General features: G+C 44.9%; 1 protein-coding gene and 1 long non-coding RNA gene across 2 annotated transcripts in view; both read right to left on the bottom strand.

Annotated features, from left to right (window-relative positions):
* ATG4B (autophagy related 4B cysteine peptidase) overlaps positions 1 to 17,300 on the bottom strand; it is a gene marked incomplete at its 5' end in the record, with an annotated part of 31,943 nt that overhangs the window by 13,820 nt on the left and 823 nt on the right. The window contains 4 exons of the mRNA XM_084778631.1: positions 161 to 262; positions 1,644 to 1,742; positions 5,943 to 6,014; positions 6,115 to 6,216. Of these exons, the coding sequence (XP_084634757.1) occupies positions 161 to 262; positions 1,644 to 1,742; positions 5,943 to 6,014; positions 6,115 to 6,216 (375 nt within the window). The remainder of the gene's footprint in view (positions 1 to 160; positions 263 to 1,643; positions 1,743 to 5,942; positions 6,015 to 6,114; positions 6,217 to 17,300) is intronic.
* LOC311596242 lies at positions 11,668 to 15,630 on the bottom strand. Its single transcript, XR_014778790.1, has 2 exons — positions 15,521 to 15,630; positions 11,668 to 14,113 (listed from the first exon to the last, which is right to left on the bottom strand). It is a non-coding gene; the product is annotated as an uncharacterized lncRNA (long non-coding RNA).

Here is a 17,300-nt window from a genome sequence, read left to right as displayed (position 1 = left end):
GCTTCGGTCTGAGCTAGTGCTAGAACCCCCACAGCCCTGAGAGGCTAGAGTGACCTAGAGCTTTATTATCCAACTCTGCAAGATTTGGAAAGCTCCCAAGGGAGTCACAAGGAGTCTGCCCTCTGTACAGAGCCAAGCCTAGGACACATTTAATCCCCACCTATCTGGTGGATGGAGTAGTAGCTGTCCTTCCTGTCCAGGAAAGCATTGAGGACGTTGAAGTAGCTGTCAGGCTGTCTCTTCCTCTGAGTCCATCTCCAATCTATAGGAAACAAAACACAGAAGGTTAGTGTGACCACCGTGCAAGTAACAAACTTTCCTTATACACAGTGTTCAATATTCAGATAGTGTACAAGACTTTATTTTTGAACCCTTGTAAGTTAAACGTAAAGTTTTCCAGGATTTCAAATACATACCAGTCTCATCAAAACAAGTCTAGGCTGAAAGCAGAAAGCTATTTCAGCGGTTTAAAGATAATTTGGTACATGCCTTTAATCCCAGCACTCGGGAGGCAGAGGCAGATGGATTGCTGTGAATTCAAGGTCAACCTGGTCTACAAATAGAGTCCAGGACAGCCAAGGTTACACAGAGAAATCCTATTTCAAAACAAACAAACAAACAAACAAAAAAACCAAAACCAAACAACAACAAAAAATTACAGGCCTCGTGTTTTGGGCCTCCAATCCCAGCTACTTGGAAAGCTAAAGCAAAATGTGGTGTTTAGTTTTATGTTGGCTTGAGACAAGCACTAATCATTTGGAAAGGAACCTTTCCAAATTGACAAAGTGCCTAGACAAGCTTAGCCTATAGGCAAGTCTTTTGAGCATTTTCTTGATTGATGATTGTTGTGGGAGGGCTGAGTGGTGCGCATCCTGCTGTCTAAGAAAGCAGGCTGAGCAAGCCACGAGGAGCAAGTTAGTAAGCAACATTCCTCCATCGCTTCTGCTCTAGGTCCTGCCTTGAATTCCTGCCCTTACTTCCCTCAGAGACAGAGTGTGTGATCTGGTAGTTATAAGACGGGATAAACTTTCCTCCACAAGCTGCTCTTGGTCATGGTGCTTTATCATAGTGATGGATACCCTAAGTAAGACATTAGAGAATTACAAGTCAAGGCCTGCCTGGGAAACTCAGCAAGCTCCTGAAAAAAAATATTAAGTAAAAAGAGGGCTAACAGTGTGTTGAGCATTAGAAGTTTCCTACAGAGAACAAGAACTTTCAAATGGACTTTCCACAGCATACATATTGAGTATTAGAACCAGTATGCTACTGGTTCTCACTGGCAAGAAACACACACACACACACACACACACACACACACACACACACACACACACACACACACACTTCATTGGTAATAGAAGTTGAACCTAGGGCCATAACATGCTAGACAAACACCATCGTCTGTCTTTTGCCTATTACATGCTTTTTGTTTTGTTTGTAATTTTTGTGAGACAAGGAAACTTTGTAGGCTTGGCTGGCCTGGCAATCCCTGTTTAGACCAGACTAGCCTCCAACTCATAGAAATCCACCTGTTTCTGCCTCCCTAGGGCTGGGATTAAAGGCAAGTACCACCATGTCCTGCTTCTGTGGTGTGCTTTAAACATTCCTTACTACACGGACTCCATTCAAGTACTATGGCTCACCTCGACCTAAGTGCCGGCATACCAGGGCCTGGGCAAAGATCATCTGTCCACAACGAAGCATGCAGCCCCAGCCTGTGTCTGAGGTAGGGCCAGTTCCCCCTGTGGAGAAAACAGAGCAAAAAGAATTCACAGTCAGAGGGCCCAACAGAGGCCAGGCATCCAGTAACAAGAGGCATCTGGACAGCTCCACACCACAGACAGCGTCTCTGCTCTCACCTCTGAACATCTCAGACACAGTACAACTGAGGACTCAAAATTCCAAGAACCTGGGGCTGGGGAGCAGAATGTGCTCACCACTCCCTCTGGATGGGCAACTCAGTCATGTAGCAATGGCAATGCCCAGCACACGAACAAGAATTCCCATGGTTACTCTGAAGACAGAGTTCAAGTCCTACTACCAGAAAGGCCAAAAAATTCAAGAGCTACCGAATGGCCCAGTGTTGATAGTGAGGGATAGGGTAGTCAGTAGCAATGGTAATGAAAGCTCTCCATTTTCCAAGCCGAGTCTGCCCAGTTATTGAGCCAAAAGCTTATAAAGAAATCTAGTAAGTCTCTGTGTCTTTTATTTGGGAGCTAGTGTGCATGACTAAAAAACCCTCAAATATCAACTCTCTTCATCAGTCTACTACTGGAGCTTGGAAGACTGGCAAGGATTGTGGAATCACTTTTAACATGACAAGAGTGGGGACAATGCTCTCAGCAGGTGTTCAAAGGAATGTCACTGTGCAGCTATGGTGAGGAAGAGGAACAGTGGCAGTAAGAGGCAGAGATGGGAAGTGACCTGTGAGCGAGAACTCAGGTCAGTGGATGGGGTCCCCCATTTCTACACCACTCTCATTCCTAAGTCATCTCTACACAAAGGAGTATGCAGGCTACACCTGGTTCTTAGGACCATGATGAGCTGACTGGTCTGCAGCAGCTCATCCTGTGTGGCTAGCTGCAATTGTTAACTTGACACACTCTACAATCACCTGGTGTGGTGGTTTGAGTGAGACTGGGCCCCCTCAGGCACATATGTTTGAATACTTGATCCCCAGTTTGTGGAACTGTTTGGGAAGGATTAGAAGGTGTGGCCTTGATGGAAGAGGTGCAACACTGTGGGTAGGCCATGCCATTCCCAGTTAAGTGTTCTCTGCCTCCTACTAGCGGACTGAGATATGAGCCTTCAGCTACTGTTTCAGTGTCATGCCTGCCTATCTGCCTGCTACTGAGCTCCCTTGCCACGATGGTCACAGACTCTGACCATTTGGGCTCATGGGTCCCAAGTTAAATCTTTTCTTTGGGGGGGGCATGGTGGCGCACGCCTTTAATCCCAGCACTTGGGAGGCAGAAGCAGGCGGGTCGCTGTGTGTTCGAGGCCAGCCTGGTCTATAAAGCGAGTCCAGGACAGCCAAGGCTTCATAGGGAGACCCTGTCTCAAAACAAACAAACAAACAAAAACAAAAACAAAACCCTTTTCTTTGGGGGGAGAGGGGCCTGCAAGTCTCATGGAAGCCAGGGAAACAAACTGAACTAGAAGGAGTCGAGAATGAAACTCTGTTGAGCCCGTCTTAGACTGGATCAAACTTGGGGAGTCTGATGCCAGGTGGTTTATTGCCAGCATTATTTAAACAGAACAATTTTGGGTAAAGTTTCCAGACCATAATCATTCCAATTCTAGATCCACAATGAAGCTTAAGGTATGACTACATGAAACTCCTTTGCAAAGTACACATACTCATGAAGATGTGTCCTATAACATTAAAGGCCTAGAATCTAGCTAGTATGGTCTCTGACTGTGATAGCAGAGATCTCTAAGGATGGGCTCTATTGATTGCGAGCTAAAGTTAAGGTGCAGGGAGGAAGAATCTGGGATAAACATTCTCAGGGATTTGGTGAGGCCTGCCTCTACAGATAGTGAAAGGTCACCAGGTCATCAACAACACCCACTCCCAGCTTTCTGGGTGGAATGCAGGTATTTTACTTCGTCTACTGAGATGCCCCTGTGTGTTTAACACTCCCGGTTTCCTTAGTGCTCTGTGGGCACAACATTCTTTTCTAAGTTACCTGAGTTGTAGTATTTTATCACAGCAAATGAAAAGTAAGGCACCTGGGAAGAGAATCTAAAAGAGGATTTGTATCGGATTTATCGTTCCACTGCTGTGACTAAACACTGTGACCAAGGCAACTTTCAAAAGGAAGCATTTAATTATGGGCTTGCTTCTAGTTTCAGAGGGTTAGTTTATAAACATGGTGGGGAGCAAGGCGGCAGATAGGCATGCCTCTGGAGCAGTAACCGAGAGCTTGCATCGGATCTAAAAATTGCACAGGGGGGAGGGAGGGAAGGAGAGAGAGAGACAGACAGATTGACTAGGTCTGGCATGGGTTTTTGAAACCAGAGGAGGAGAGTGAGAGAGACAGACACGGCTTCACATGGTGCACACTTTTAATCCCAGCACTTGGGAGGCAGAGGCAGGCAGATTGCTGTGAGTTTAGGCCAGCCTGGTCTACAAAGTGAGTCTAGGACAGCCAAGGGCTACACAAAGAAACCCTGTCTGGGGGCATGGGGGGGGGGAAGGGGGAGGGGGGAGAAAAAAAAAACAGAAAAAACCTCAAAGCCCACACCCAGTTACACACCTCTACCAACATGGCCACACCTAATCCTTCCCAGACAGTTTCCCTAACTGGGAAAACTGTGGCATTTAAGTAGGCGAGGATATGGGTCATTCTCTTTTGGGACGTGGGAAAACCCAGCTTGAAAGAGGCCTCATTCCCTGGGTTTGGGTTCTAGACTGTATTAAAAAGCCGTGAGCTGAGAACAGGCGTCACACACGCGGGAACTCATTCCTCTCTGCTTCTTGACTCTTGGTGCATTGTGTTCAGCTGTCTCAAGCTCCTATTGCTGTGACTTCCTGCAAAGATGGACCAAAACCCAACTTGTCAGCTAAAATAAACCCTTTCTCCCATAAATTGCTTTTGTCAGGGCATTTTATCACAACAACAGAAATAAAACAAAGATACCTCGCCTATATCTGGTCACATAATGAAGGTTTCTCCCTAGCTCTGCTGTCCTATTTACCATGGTGTACTAGTGACTTTGCTTCACACCGTGGGAAGCTAAGTGATAGCAGGACCTTGGATCGTCATTTCTATGGCCCATCACATGCTATATATTTGTTTTGTTTTGTTTTGTTTTGTTTCCAGACAGGGTTTCTCTGTGTTATCTTGGCTGTCGTGGACTCACTTTGTAAACTAGGCTGGCCTCGAACTCACAGTGATCCACCTGCCTCTGCCTGAGCACTGGCATTAAAGGCATGCGCCACCACACACTTTATATTTGTAAATGTTTGTCCTTCCACACCTGCTCATAAACATGAAAGTCAGACAGCCCTATGTGCCTAAAGGCAATCTAAGAGGTGTGTCAGGGGTTGTCTTGCTGTTGATTGATTGTAATAAAGATTTGACCGCTCTTAACCTCTGAGCCATCTCTCCAGCCCCATTAACTTGTTTTTTTTTGTTTTTTAAACACAACCCAGGTCTTCCTGTTCAGAGGTGGTACCAGCCACACCTACATCAATGCTTAATCAAGAAAATGCTCATACTTAAAGGCCAATTTGATAGAAGTATTTTCTCAATTAAGATTCCTTTTTTCCAGAAGATCCAGAAAAAGAGGGAGAGATGGCTCAAAGATTAAAAGCACTGACTACTCTTCCAGAGGTCCTGAGTTCAATTCCCAGCAACCACATGACTACTCACAACCACCTATAATGAAAGCTGGTGCCCTCTTCTGGTGGGCAAGCACACAAGCAGGCAGAACATTGTATACATAATAAATAAATAAATCTTTTTTTAAAAAAGGTTTAGAAAAAGAAAAAAAACCCAACTAACCCAATCAGCACAGAGCCAGTTTCAAAAATAATCAAAAACAACAAAATTATTGTCGACCCCTTATCCTGTAATAACTTGCTGATGAGATAGAAAGCATAAGTATTTCATCACAGGTTGTAGGAAAGTAGGGCTCTCAAGCTGGGGCGATAGCTTAGTGAGTAAAGAGCTTGCCACGCCAGTCCAAGGATGCGAGTTCAATCACTAGAGCCTACGTAAGGCTCAATGCAGCAGCATTCCTCGGAATCCCAGAGCTCCCACAGGAGGGTGAGACAGAGACAGGGGAGTCCCTAGGGCTCATGGACCAGCTAGCCTGACACACTAGGCTGTCCTTTGACCTCCATTCATGTGCCTGTACCCCTCATACACAAAGGTACAGGCAGATTAAAGTCAAACAAATGAACCAAAACATATGAAAGATGAACAATTACTCACCAATGGCTGGAAAGTTTCTCCTGTATGTAAACCAAAGTCTGGATGCCACATCAGACAAGATTTCGTCTTTCTCTAGTTATTTGAAAGAGGAAGACAAACACAAAATCAGAGTCAGCAGACAATTGCCATCTCAAAATTTCTGTAGAAGTAATCTGAGCCAAGTGGACAATACCTGTGAAAATGCTGTATTTTCTGCCCAGAATCCAAACAGGCTCTGAGGTCTCGGGGAAATCTTCAAATTCAGCAAAGCGGAGGGTATCATATGTCAAAGTGGCTGTGGAAACCATGGAAACACATTTGTCTGACTTCATCCTGAGATCATTGTACCATTTATGCACTAAAGATTCTTTCAGCACTTGCGTTCCCGCACTTCCCTCAAGCCACATGAGCAAATCCATGAGCACACGACAGTCTGAAATCACTGCTCTGATGAAGCCTGGGGACAGCAGTCTACAGCGGACACAATGGGGGGAAAACCTTAGGTTGGGGCCAGCCTAAGGCAACGGGAGCAAAGACTGTCCCTCGAGTTGAAAAGCAAAAAGAAAAGAAAAGCAAGCTCTTGGTTATTTGAAATGTAAAATGTTTTTTCTTTACTTCTCTTCTTTTGGAGACAGGGTCTCTCTACATAGCTCTGACTGACCTGGAACTCGAAATGTAGACCAGGCTGGCCACACACTTATAGAGATAGCCTGTGTCTGCCTCCCGAGTGCTGAGATCAAAGGTGTGTGCCACCATTGCCCAGCTTTATTTTATTTTATTTTATTTTTTGAGATAGTCTCATGTATCCTAGGGCTTGAACTTTACATGTATTTAGGAATGACCTTAAACTCGTAGGCAAACACTCTACCAGCTGAACTACATCCCCAAAATAGAAGGTGCCTCCTAGGATTCTCCTCACTACCTGCTACACGCCATGGCTATGGCTATCCAGTGTATTCAGCTTCCGTGCTGGGCACAGAACATGGAAAGGTTTACGTTTAGCTAGGGCACTCACAAGCCATAAATTCTTGGGTCATTTATGTAACTTCTGAATGTAAACAACCACTCATCCATAAAAATGGGATAATAACAGGGCTGCTTTGCCACACAGCAATGAAGCCTTCATCAAAGATTTCCCATGAGGCACTGCAGGCAGACAGTGGGCATCAATGTCCGACGCCATCATTATTATCAAGGATAAGGATGCAGAATCCGAGTTGAAAGTAGACACATTTTATTATGCCCAAAAGGCTGGGCACAGTCACAGGCTGGGAAGTACTGGAATGTGTTCCCAGAAACACTGGCCACCCTGACAAGTCCTCAGTACAGAGCACTGCTCAGGCTTTCTGAGCAGGGCAGAGGGTAGACTCGTGGGCCTTGCCCTGGAACTCTCCTCTTCTGTGTTTTAGCTGTCTACTTTCAAGACAATGTCAACAAACTGCTTGGTGATCCTAAGTTCAAATTAATTACTTCCATTTTTAAAAATATGGTCATGTATCTACATGAGGCTAAAGGCTAAGTTGGGATAAATTAACATTCATGTTCATGTGTCCCTAATGTCTAAAGTAGGAAAATGCAGAGTAGGCAAAATCTTAGGTTTATTAACAAACTTTATAGGTAAGGAAGCCAAGTTCAAAGTGAAAGCAGTAAATGGAATCTATTAAGTTCAAATGTATCACCAGGTCTACTATCATAACCATGAAAATTATGGGGTGTCCAGCTTGACAAACCAAAAGCCAAGCTGGGTGTGAAGAAATCAGGAGGAACAAAACTACAATGGGCAAGAAGCAACAGTGACCCAGGCCTCAACACACGAGGTGAGAGGCCCCTGTGCCCAGGCCTCAACACACGAGGTGAGAGGCCCCTGTGCCCAGGCCTAGCTGCCTATGCTTTTCTCCCATTCCTCCCACTATACTGTGTCCTCCTCTGGTTGGAGGAGTGTTCCTGAGAGGAAACGGAGCAGGAGTTATGACTGTCACAATCTTGATGGCATTTGTTCTTAGCAGAGCAGTGTGAGAATCAAGAGCCCAGCTGTGGCACAGGGGTCTGAGGCCCACCCAAAGCTAGCATGTGATCCCATAAGTCAGTATCCTTCCTATGCCTCCACTTCCTGTCTGGTACAGTGGGGACAGTCGTACATTCCTCACTGGGCTGGTGAGCTCTGAACCATACCAGGAGTGCCATAAGCACACTTTCACAGGGCCAGCCTTCTCCAATCTTGAAACGATGAAACACTTTGACTGCGGAAAGAAATCCATTCTGTTCCTAAATGGGAGGCTAACAATGTACAGAAGAATCAAATCACATGTGCAGGTTTCTTCGACAAAACAGATTCTAACCCAACAAACTTTCCTCAAGAAGGACAATGCATTCTGGTGTGGTGGCACATGCCTTTCATCTCAGCACTCTGGAGGCAGAGACAAGTGGTTATCTGTGAGTTCCAGGCTAGCCGGGCGTACACAGTAAGACTCTGTCTAAAAAAGAAAAGAAACACAGGCACACACACACACACACACACACACACACACACACACACACACACAGAGAGAGAGAGAGAGAGAGAGAGAGAGAGAGAGAGAGAGAGAGAGATTGGTAAATTCATTTAGAGCAGAAGGCAGCCATGCTACTACGAGGGTCAGCACAGGTGACTTGGACCTTTCACCTAAGGCTTCATGGCCTCAATGATTCCAATTAGAAGGGCACACGAAAGCAACCTCATCCCACTGGTTTGCAGACAGGAGGACAACACATGCCACCGTTCCCAGAACACCTCACGGTACCTGCGCATACCCAGTGTCAACTGAAACAAAGAAGCACACAAGCGCGGGGCTGAGACATCCCTGACTCCCCAGATCTGCTTTAAGTGAAGAGGAGGTTTTCAAACTCAGGCTCTAACGATGACTGAGGTTTAGAGACAGAGCCCACTCACACCTGGAGCCACCCAGCAGCCTGCCACACGTCTCTAAGCTTCTGTAACCTCGCCCAAGAATGGCACCACAAGCTCTGTCCCAGGGGATGAGAACCCAGGACAAGTTCACAAGCAACACTCTCCTCTCTGGACACCAACTGGCCGCCGCACTTCTCTTCAGCTCAACCGCACTGTCTTCTTACAGCCTCTTTATACCCCAACACATGCCATGTACAAAGCTATGAATGGCTCCTGAGACAGAAAGGCAAGCCCTAAAGAGAAATCAGTTTCCAAACCCCAAAGCAACAAGTTAAGTTTGCCGTTAGACAACACACAGGAAGGAAGGAACCCTCTGCCCTATGAGAGAACTCTTTCATTTGGTCAAGCACCCAAGATGCTGACTTCCCCACTCTCTTCCTGGGACTTTTGTGTTCAATGGAAAGTGTTTTAATAATATGACAGTTTAGTTAGAAAAAGTACTATGATCTAATATTGCTTATCTGACTATCAGAAAAGTAGGGGATTGTGCTCAATGAACAGAATTAATCTTTTTACTTAATCACAAATTACACTGTCACTCAAGCAGGGAGAATCACAAAAGCATGCAGCCAGTACATCTCTTTTAGAGATTATGGCAATATATCTCATTCTTATATTCTGATGCTAAGAATGATGGCTCACTGCCGGGCATGGTGGCGCACGCCTTTAATCCCAGCCCTCGTGAGGCAGAGACAGGCAGATCACTGTGAGTTCGAGGACAGCCTGGTCTACAAAGCAAGCCCAGGACAGCCAAGGCTAAACAGAGAAACCTTGTCTCGAAAAACCTAAAAAATCAAAAAAACAAAAAAAGAACAATGGCTCAGGACATCAGCACTTCGGTGTCTGAAGGAGGAGGATCGTGAGTTCAAGGCCAGCTTGGGACATACAGCCAGTCCCTAGAAGGGTTCTTTCTTTTCTTTGGAAAATTATTTTTCTTTTAATATTTATTTATTATATATATACAGTGCTCTGCCTGAATGCCAGAAGAGGGTATTAGATCACATTATAGATGGTTGAGCTACCATATGGTTGCTGGGAATTGAACTCAGGACCTCTGGAAGAGCAGCCAGAGTGCTCTTAACCCCTGAGCCATCTCTCCAGTGCTCCCCTCCCCTTTTTGGTTTCTCTATGAAGCCATGGCTGCTCTGGAACTCCCTCTGTAGACCAGACTCAAACTCAGATCAGATTGCCTCTCTGCCTCCCACGTGCTGGGATTAAAGGTGTGTGCCACCACTACCTGACTCTTTGGAAAATTCTTATAATTAAGATAATAGTTTGCAGGGGCTGGAGAGATGGCTCAGTGGTTAAGAGCACCGCCTGTTCTTCCAAAGGACCAAGGTTCAATTCCCAGCACCCACATGGCAGCTCACAACTGTCTGTAACTCCAAGATCTGACACACTCTCACACCAACGCACACAAATTAAAATTAAATATTAAAAAAAAAAGATGATAGTTTGCAGCCAGGCAGTGGTGGTGCATGCCTTTAATCCCAGCACTTGGGAGGCAGTGGCAGGTGGGTTGCTATGAGTTCAAGGCCAGCCTAGTCTATAAAAGCGAGTCCAGGACAGTCAAGGCTACACAGAGAAACCCTGTCTCGGCGAGTGGGGGAGGGGGGAGAAAGATAATAGTTTGCATGTAGAACAAAGTAAAAAATTTAGTTGCCACAAAGGTAGAAAACTCTGCTTTAGTCTGCACACTAGACAGAAGGTCCACATGAAATCCAGTGCTGTGAGGCTGGGGACACAGCTCCATCAGCACAATGTTTACAGTTTACAGGAAGCCCTCAGTCTGAGTCTAGTACCACATCAACTGGGTTTGGTGGTGAACCATCTATAGTCCTGGTCTGTAATCTGAACACTTGGGAGGAAGAGGCAGAAGATCAAAAGCACAAAGCTACCCTCCATTAACTGGGACAGAAGTATTTTAAATTTGGGAGTATCTGCATGCACACAAGAAGATCTCATTAGAAAAAGCACTCTGACCCAAATACAAATATCAAAGTTACTCAGGTTTCATTTATACATCTTTTTAAAAAAGATTTATTTATTGTATTTATTGTATATGAATGCTTTATCTGCAGAAGAGGGCACCAGATCTCATTATAGATGGTTGTGAGCCACCATGTGGTTGCTGGGAATTGAACTCAGGACCTCTGGAAGAGCAGGCAGTGCCCTTAACCACTGAGCCATCTCCCCAGCCCTCATTTACACATCTTATGCACCACCTGGAGATAATTTTTAAAAAGTATGAGTGTCTACATGCACACATGTGTCAGTGCTTCTGTGTGTGTGTGTGTGTGTGTGTGTGTGTGTGTGTGTGTATGCACACACATATCAGTCAGTGCCTGTGGAGGCCGGAAGGGAGCACTGATCTCCTGGAGCTGGAGATACAGAAGGCTGGGTGCTGGGAACTTAACTCCAGTCCCTTGACAGAGCATCAGGTTCTCGTAACTGCTAACCATCTCTCCAGGCCCACAAAGTAATTTCATACAATTCTTTTAACGTGATGAGAGTTTTATAAATCGGGTATTTTTTTCCTGTTTGTTTTTACAGTACCAGGGACTTAACTTGGTCCCTCACACAAGCTAGGCAGACATTCTACTACTGAACTCCATCTCTACCCCTCTTATTTTACTCTTTATTTTAAAAAACAGGTTAGCTCAGGCTAGCTAGTCTTCAACTCACTTTGTAGCTGAAGCTGGCCCTGAACTTGTGATCCTCCTACCTTAGCCATCTAAGTAGCTAAGATTTCAGGCTTGGGCCACTAAATAAAGCTGCTGGTTTTGTTTTTGCTAAGACAAGATCTGACAAGGTAACTCAGACCAACGTAGAACTACATAACCCAGGCCAGCCTCAAACTTAGAAATCCTCTTGTCTGAGCCTCCTGAGTTGTAGGATTATAGCCATGAGTTACTATGTCCAGTTTTTAAGATGAGGTCTCAGTACACCCCAGGCTGACCTAAAATGTGTATCTCCTGCCTTGGCTTCCAGAGTCCTGAGTTACAGGCACAGACTATCACACCTGGCACAAAGAGTTTGGGCATTCCATGGCTTTCATTTGTTTATAGACAGGGTTTTCTCCATTTCAGGTTGGTTTAGAACTCCCTATGTAGTCAAGGATGACCTTGAACTTCTGATCTGCCTGTCTTCACCTCTGCGGAAGGGCTTGGATTACAGGTCTAGGATACCAAGCCTGGTAACCCTGAATGCTGGGGGTTAACCAAGGGCTTTGTGAACGGTAGACAAACACTCTACCAAATAAGTTACAGCCCTTGCCCTCTGCCCTTTTGGGGGGGATGGAACTCAAGGCCTTGTGTCTACTGGGAAGGCTCTCCAACACTGAGCTACACAGTGTGCGACCACTTTGACACGAGCTCAGATAAGGAGTTGTTCCATACATTGCATCAGGCTGGCAGTTACTGAGCACTTTGGATAATGAATTTATCTGCTGCTCACCTGTAGCAGAGGGATTAATTCATATTCTGTGGGGTTGCCCCTGCACCAACATTTCTCTGAACCAGGAGCATGTTTGCATACACAATCCTGGAAAACAGGTAGAGAGGCCAAACAAACCAGTTGGGCTTTTCACCTCCCTATCTTAGCAGACCTGGGCTCCCTCCCTGGCCTCTGTTATCTACATGCAGACCCTGGACAATTTTTATCTGATAGCAGCTTTCTGTTCATCTTCATTACAGAGCTATTCCTTGAGCTCCCAGCCTATGTAACCAAAAGCCCCTTCACAATGCTGCTTGGGCATCTAACAGGAACCTACACTCAGCAAAATGAAAACCAGCCTCTACCAAGATAGCTCTCCCCATCCAACTTTCTTAGTTTATAAAATAAAACCCAGTGCCATTTTCATTCCTCCCCCTTACCCTTAACTTCCAACCTGTAAACAGAACGTTGTCTTGGCCTTCACCACACCTCTGGAATCTAAGCTCTCCCAGGTCCACAGTAGCAATCTACATGTCTCATCGAAACAGACTCTTGCCTTACCTTGCTTCTGCCTTCATCCCTCGTCAGTACATTCTCAACAACGAGACAGGGCAAGGCCAGCAAGATGGCTAAGCACTTGCCTGATGCCTGAGTTAAATCCCACATGGTGGAAAGACAGAACTAGCTCCTACACATTTATCCTCTAACCTCCACTCCCATGTTATGGCATGTGAGCGTACACACACACACACACCCCAGCAAGAGGGAAATCACACCTGTATTGGAAACCTAGTCATCTACCTGGCTGGGGCTAGCAATGCCATGCATGGTCTTAGAGAAGCTAGCATCATTACTTTATGACATCAGCATAATTCCTGACTTCAGTCCAAATATTTACTTGTACACCCACAGAAAAGTGTAGCCCTTGGAAATAGACAAGTGACCTTGTGGTGCTCGTCCCCAACTGTTACATCTACAACATAACTCTTGCAATTAATGCTCAGGGATCACAGGGGAAGAGGGCACCAAAAGATTAAGAGCCAGAAGAGCAGAACATTTGCTGCAAGATCACATCTTTTAGAATGTTAGAGAAGCTACTCAGAGTCCCATTAGCACAGCTGCCTAAACAAGACTGAACCAGAGCACCAATAGACACGCTAACATGTGCAATGGAAGTTTACACTTTAAAAACTCAGTTATGTTTTAGGTCTAGATAGAGGTTTTAAGTTGATAATGACAAGATATGATAGATACTGATTAACATTCAGAATTGTAGATGCACCACGATAGAAAAGATGTTTTCTTCAAGGCTGCCAAATACAAATAGCCAAAACACTAAGAATGTAACATTTATATAATTCTAGATTGTGTCATAGTTCTTCTTGTTATAGGTAGTTTATTGTGTATATATATAAATGTATATGTAAAAAGTAAAAAATGTTTAATAAAAAAAACTCAGTTATGTTTTATAAAGATGATTTTGTTTTAATCCCAAGTGTGGAATTGTAGTTTGGGCTGCCATTTGATAACTGCCTCGTTTGATAACTGCCTCATGCAGGGCGTGGCCTTTGCCAGCTACAGTTAGTTTAATTCTGAGGACTCTAAAGGGGTATAAATATGAAAGCTCAGAAAGCAGGGGTAGGGGTGTAGTAGCGGTTTGGAGAGGACAGAGAGAAAAGGTGGCTACAGCGGCTTGGAGGAGACAGGTGGAGAGAAGGCTTCGAGGATCACTTGGAGGATGATGGTGCTCCCAAGAGAGAGATGCTTCAATCCACCCTAAAAGAGCCAGGAGAAGTAAAGAGGTCTACACCTCCTCTCTCTCAGACCAGAAGGGACTGAGGTGGAGAAGGGAGGTAGAGGCAGTAAATACCCAAAATAAAATAGAGTTTAAAATCTAGCGTCAACAGCCGGGCATGGTGGCACACACCTTTAATCCCAGCACTCGGGAGGCAGAGGCAGGCGGATCGATGTGAGTTCAAGGCCAGCCTGGTCTACAAAGCGAGTCCAGGACAGCCAAGGCTACACAGAGAAACCCTGTCTCAAAAAAACAAAACAAAACAAACAAACAAATAAAAAACCTAGCGTCAACAAACATGGAAGGGGAAACTCATGGGGACCCAACTCTAGAAAAAGAACTCCAGCCAACTAAGGAGTGCTGAGAGCGTGAGAAATCGTCCTCCTTAGAAGAGCTTCCCTGGTATCAAACAGTCCCTTGAAATCACATACATCAAATAATACACAGACTAAGCAGATTTATTTATATATTTAGGAATATATATAAACCCCCCAAATTAAAGAAAAACAGGCATGAGTCTGAGAGAGCAAGGAGGGGATACATGGAAGGGGTTGGAAAAAGAAAAGGTAAGGGGAAAATGATGTGATTATATTTTAAAGATTTGTTTATTTATTATTTAAACAGTGTTCTGCCTGCATGTGAGCCTGCAGGTCAGAAGAGGGCACCAGATCTCATTATAGATGGTTCTGAGTCACCACATGGTTGCTGGGAATTGAACTCAGGACCTCTAGAAGAGCGGCCAGTGCTCTTAATCGCTGAGCCATCTCTCCAGCCCCGTGATTATATTTTAATTTCAAAAGATAAATACAAATGCTGGGCGTGGTGGCACACGCCTTCAATCCCGCACTTGGGAGGCAGAGGCAGGCAGATCGCTGTGGGTTCAAGGCCAGCCTGGTCTGTAAAGGGAGCCCAGGGAAACCTTGTCTTGAAAAAACAAAAAAAAGCAAAACAAACAAACCAACAAACCAGAACAAATCTGTTAAATTTCAGTACAACCGCATACCCCTCTTAAAACTTTCTAAGGAATCCTACTTAGAATAAATGCCTGAGTCCTCACTATGACCTAGCAAGGATCCTTTCTACTTCCTTCCCAGCAAGGAACCTAAGTAATCTTTGTCCATCTTTGCATTTAAACAAACAAAACTAAGATACACAACAGCACGCTGGGGCAGACAGAGGCAGGCAGATTTCTGAGTTTAAGGCCAGCCTGGTTTACAGAGTTCCAGAATAGCCAGGGTTACACAGAGAAACCCTGTTTCCGATACAATAAACACTGTGTAGGCATGTGTCTGCATGTGGGTGTGTTGTACTGGGTCTCCTGGTAGTGGTCCTGGGCAAGTTAGTTCTCTAACCACTGAACCACCTCTCCAGGCTGCTGACTCATTTAACCCTCAGGTCCAGCTTCTCTGGCTCTCAGTACACCTGGGCGCATGTTGCTCCTCCATCCACTCCACTCACATAATTGTTTTTTGTTTTGTTTGTTTTTTTGTTTGGTCTTGACAAGAATGTACTTTTAAGAGAACAAGGTATGAGTGTACATGAGAGGGTCTGGAGGGAGGAGAAGGAAGGGGAAAAGAATGAAGTATAATCTCCAAAAAAATTTAAAAATATATTTCCAAAGTGAGATTTTTCTTGGCCATCCTGCCACAACTCCAATAATGTATAACCTGGCCCCCTGCAGCTGCCCCCCCACCCCCCTGAGGTTGCCTCAAGACAGTATTTTTTTTTTTTTTTAAGATTTGTCTGTTTTCCTCCAATGTCTAGATTACAACTCCTGACACTCAATAATAAATGTAGTTTATACAAAGACTAAGTAAGGTGGAGCATGGTGGCCCACACTTTTAATCCCAGCATTTGGAAGGTAGAGGCAGACGGATCTCTGTGAGTTCAAGGCCAGTCTGGTCTACACTGTGAGTTCTAGGACAGCGAAGAAGGTTTTGCAGACACCCTGCTGAGAGAGGGGGGTGTGGGATGGGAGGGAAGATGCATAAGGGAGCAATTAGAAAGCTGGGTGTGGTGGCGCATGCCTTTAATCCCAGCACTTGGGAGACAGAGGCAGGTGGATCTCTGTGACTTCAAGGCCAGCCCGTTCTACAAAGCAAGTCCAGGACAGCCAAGGCTACACAGAGAAACCCTGTCTTGAAAAACAAAAACAAAACAAACAAACAAACAAAGAACAACTAGAAGCCATATTACAATAGTGGAGGAAGGCAGCATTTTTAAGGACCTCAGGGATAAAAGGGTAGGTCATGAATGACCATCTGGCATTGTAACAGGAGAAAAACCACGCCATCCACCATATGCATTTTTACCAGCACTAACACAAGTCTTCAAACACAACACCTTTTTGAGTTTGATCTCTGAGCAGCATTCAGTGCCCACTTAATACACATCGTACAATAAATATCTAAAAATATCTAAGAAGAAATCGGAGTCAAGGTGATGCTGGCCTTTAAGTTCAGCACAAGCAGACAGATTTCTGTGAGTCTGGGGCCGCGTGGTCTGCTCGTCTACTCCAGATCAGACAAGACTACAAAGTGAGGCCCTGTCTTAGAAAAGGGAGGACGGAAATTAAATAATTCTACGCACTATTCTACTCCATACCTCCAGCAAGCATTGTGGGAGTTTCAGTTGTTCATTCTAAATAAATATTAACATCACAAAATATACACCTGATTCATACTTCTTGGGGAGTCAAGGTTCCTGCTTCCTCCAGCTATTTAAAACACGAAGAGATGGATGCCACCAACTACTGAAAGGTGTATTAACTGTAGGCCTCACTCCCAAGTAAGAGCCAACTACATTTATGGTACAGCTGTCAGGAGAAGAAAAACATCAAAAGCAATGTCATTCAAGACAGGTACAATGAAACCAGGGGGGATGAACCCTTCACAAGGGAGTGGATTCTAAAAGGCACGGGAGTTCTTTTAAAAATTAATTAAAAAAAAAAACCACTGATGCTGCTGGTGAAATGAAAGAGAGACCCTCTGTTGCGGGTGGGGGGGGGGGAAGTGTCTGGATACTTTTAGGGCTATCAGCAGAAAACACTGTATTTGTAGATTCGCATCTCCAAGACATCTTGTCAGTTAAAACAAAGAATATTCTCTCTCTCTCTCTCTCTCTCTCTCTCTCTCTCTCTCTCTCTCTCTCTCTCTCTCTCTCTCTCTCTCTCTCTCTCTCCATCGTCAGGATCAAGAGTCAG

The sequence above is a fragment of the Acomys minous genome (genome assembly GCF_964271855.1).
Source record: "Acomys minous genome assembly, chromosome: 4".
NCBI classification, from domain to species: domain Eukaryota; kingdom Metazoa; phylum Chordata; class Mammalia; order Rodentia; family Muridae; genus Acomys; species Acomys minous.
The sequence above is the reverse complement of the archived record's forward strand: the minus strand, read 5'-3'. Positions and strand labels throughout refer to the sequence as shown.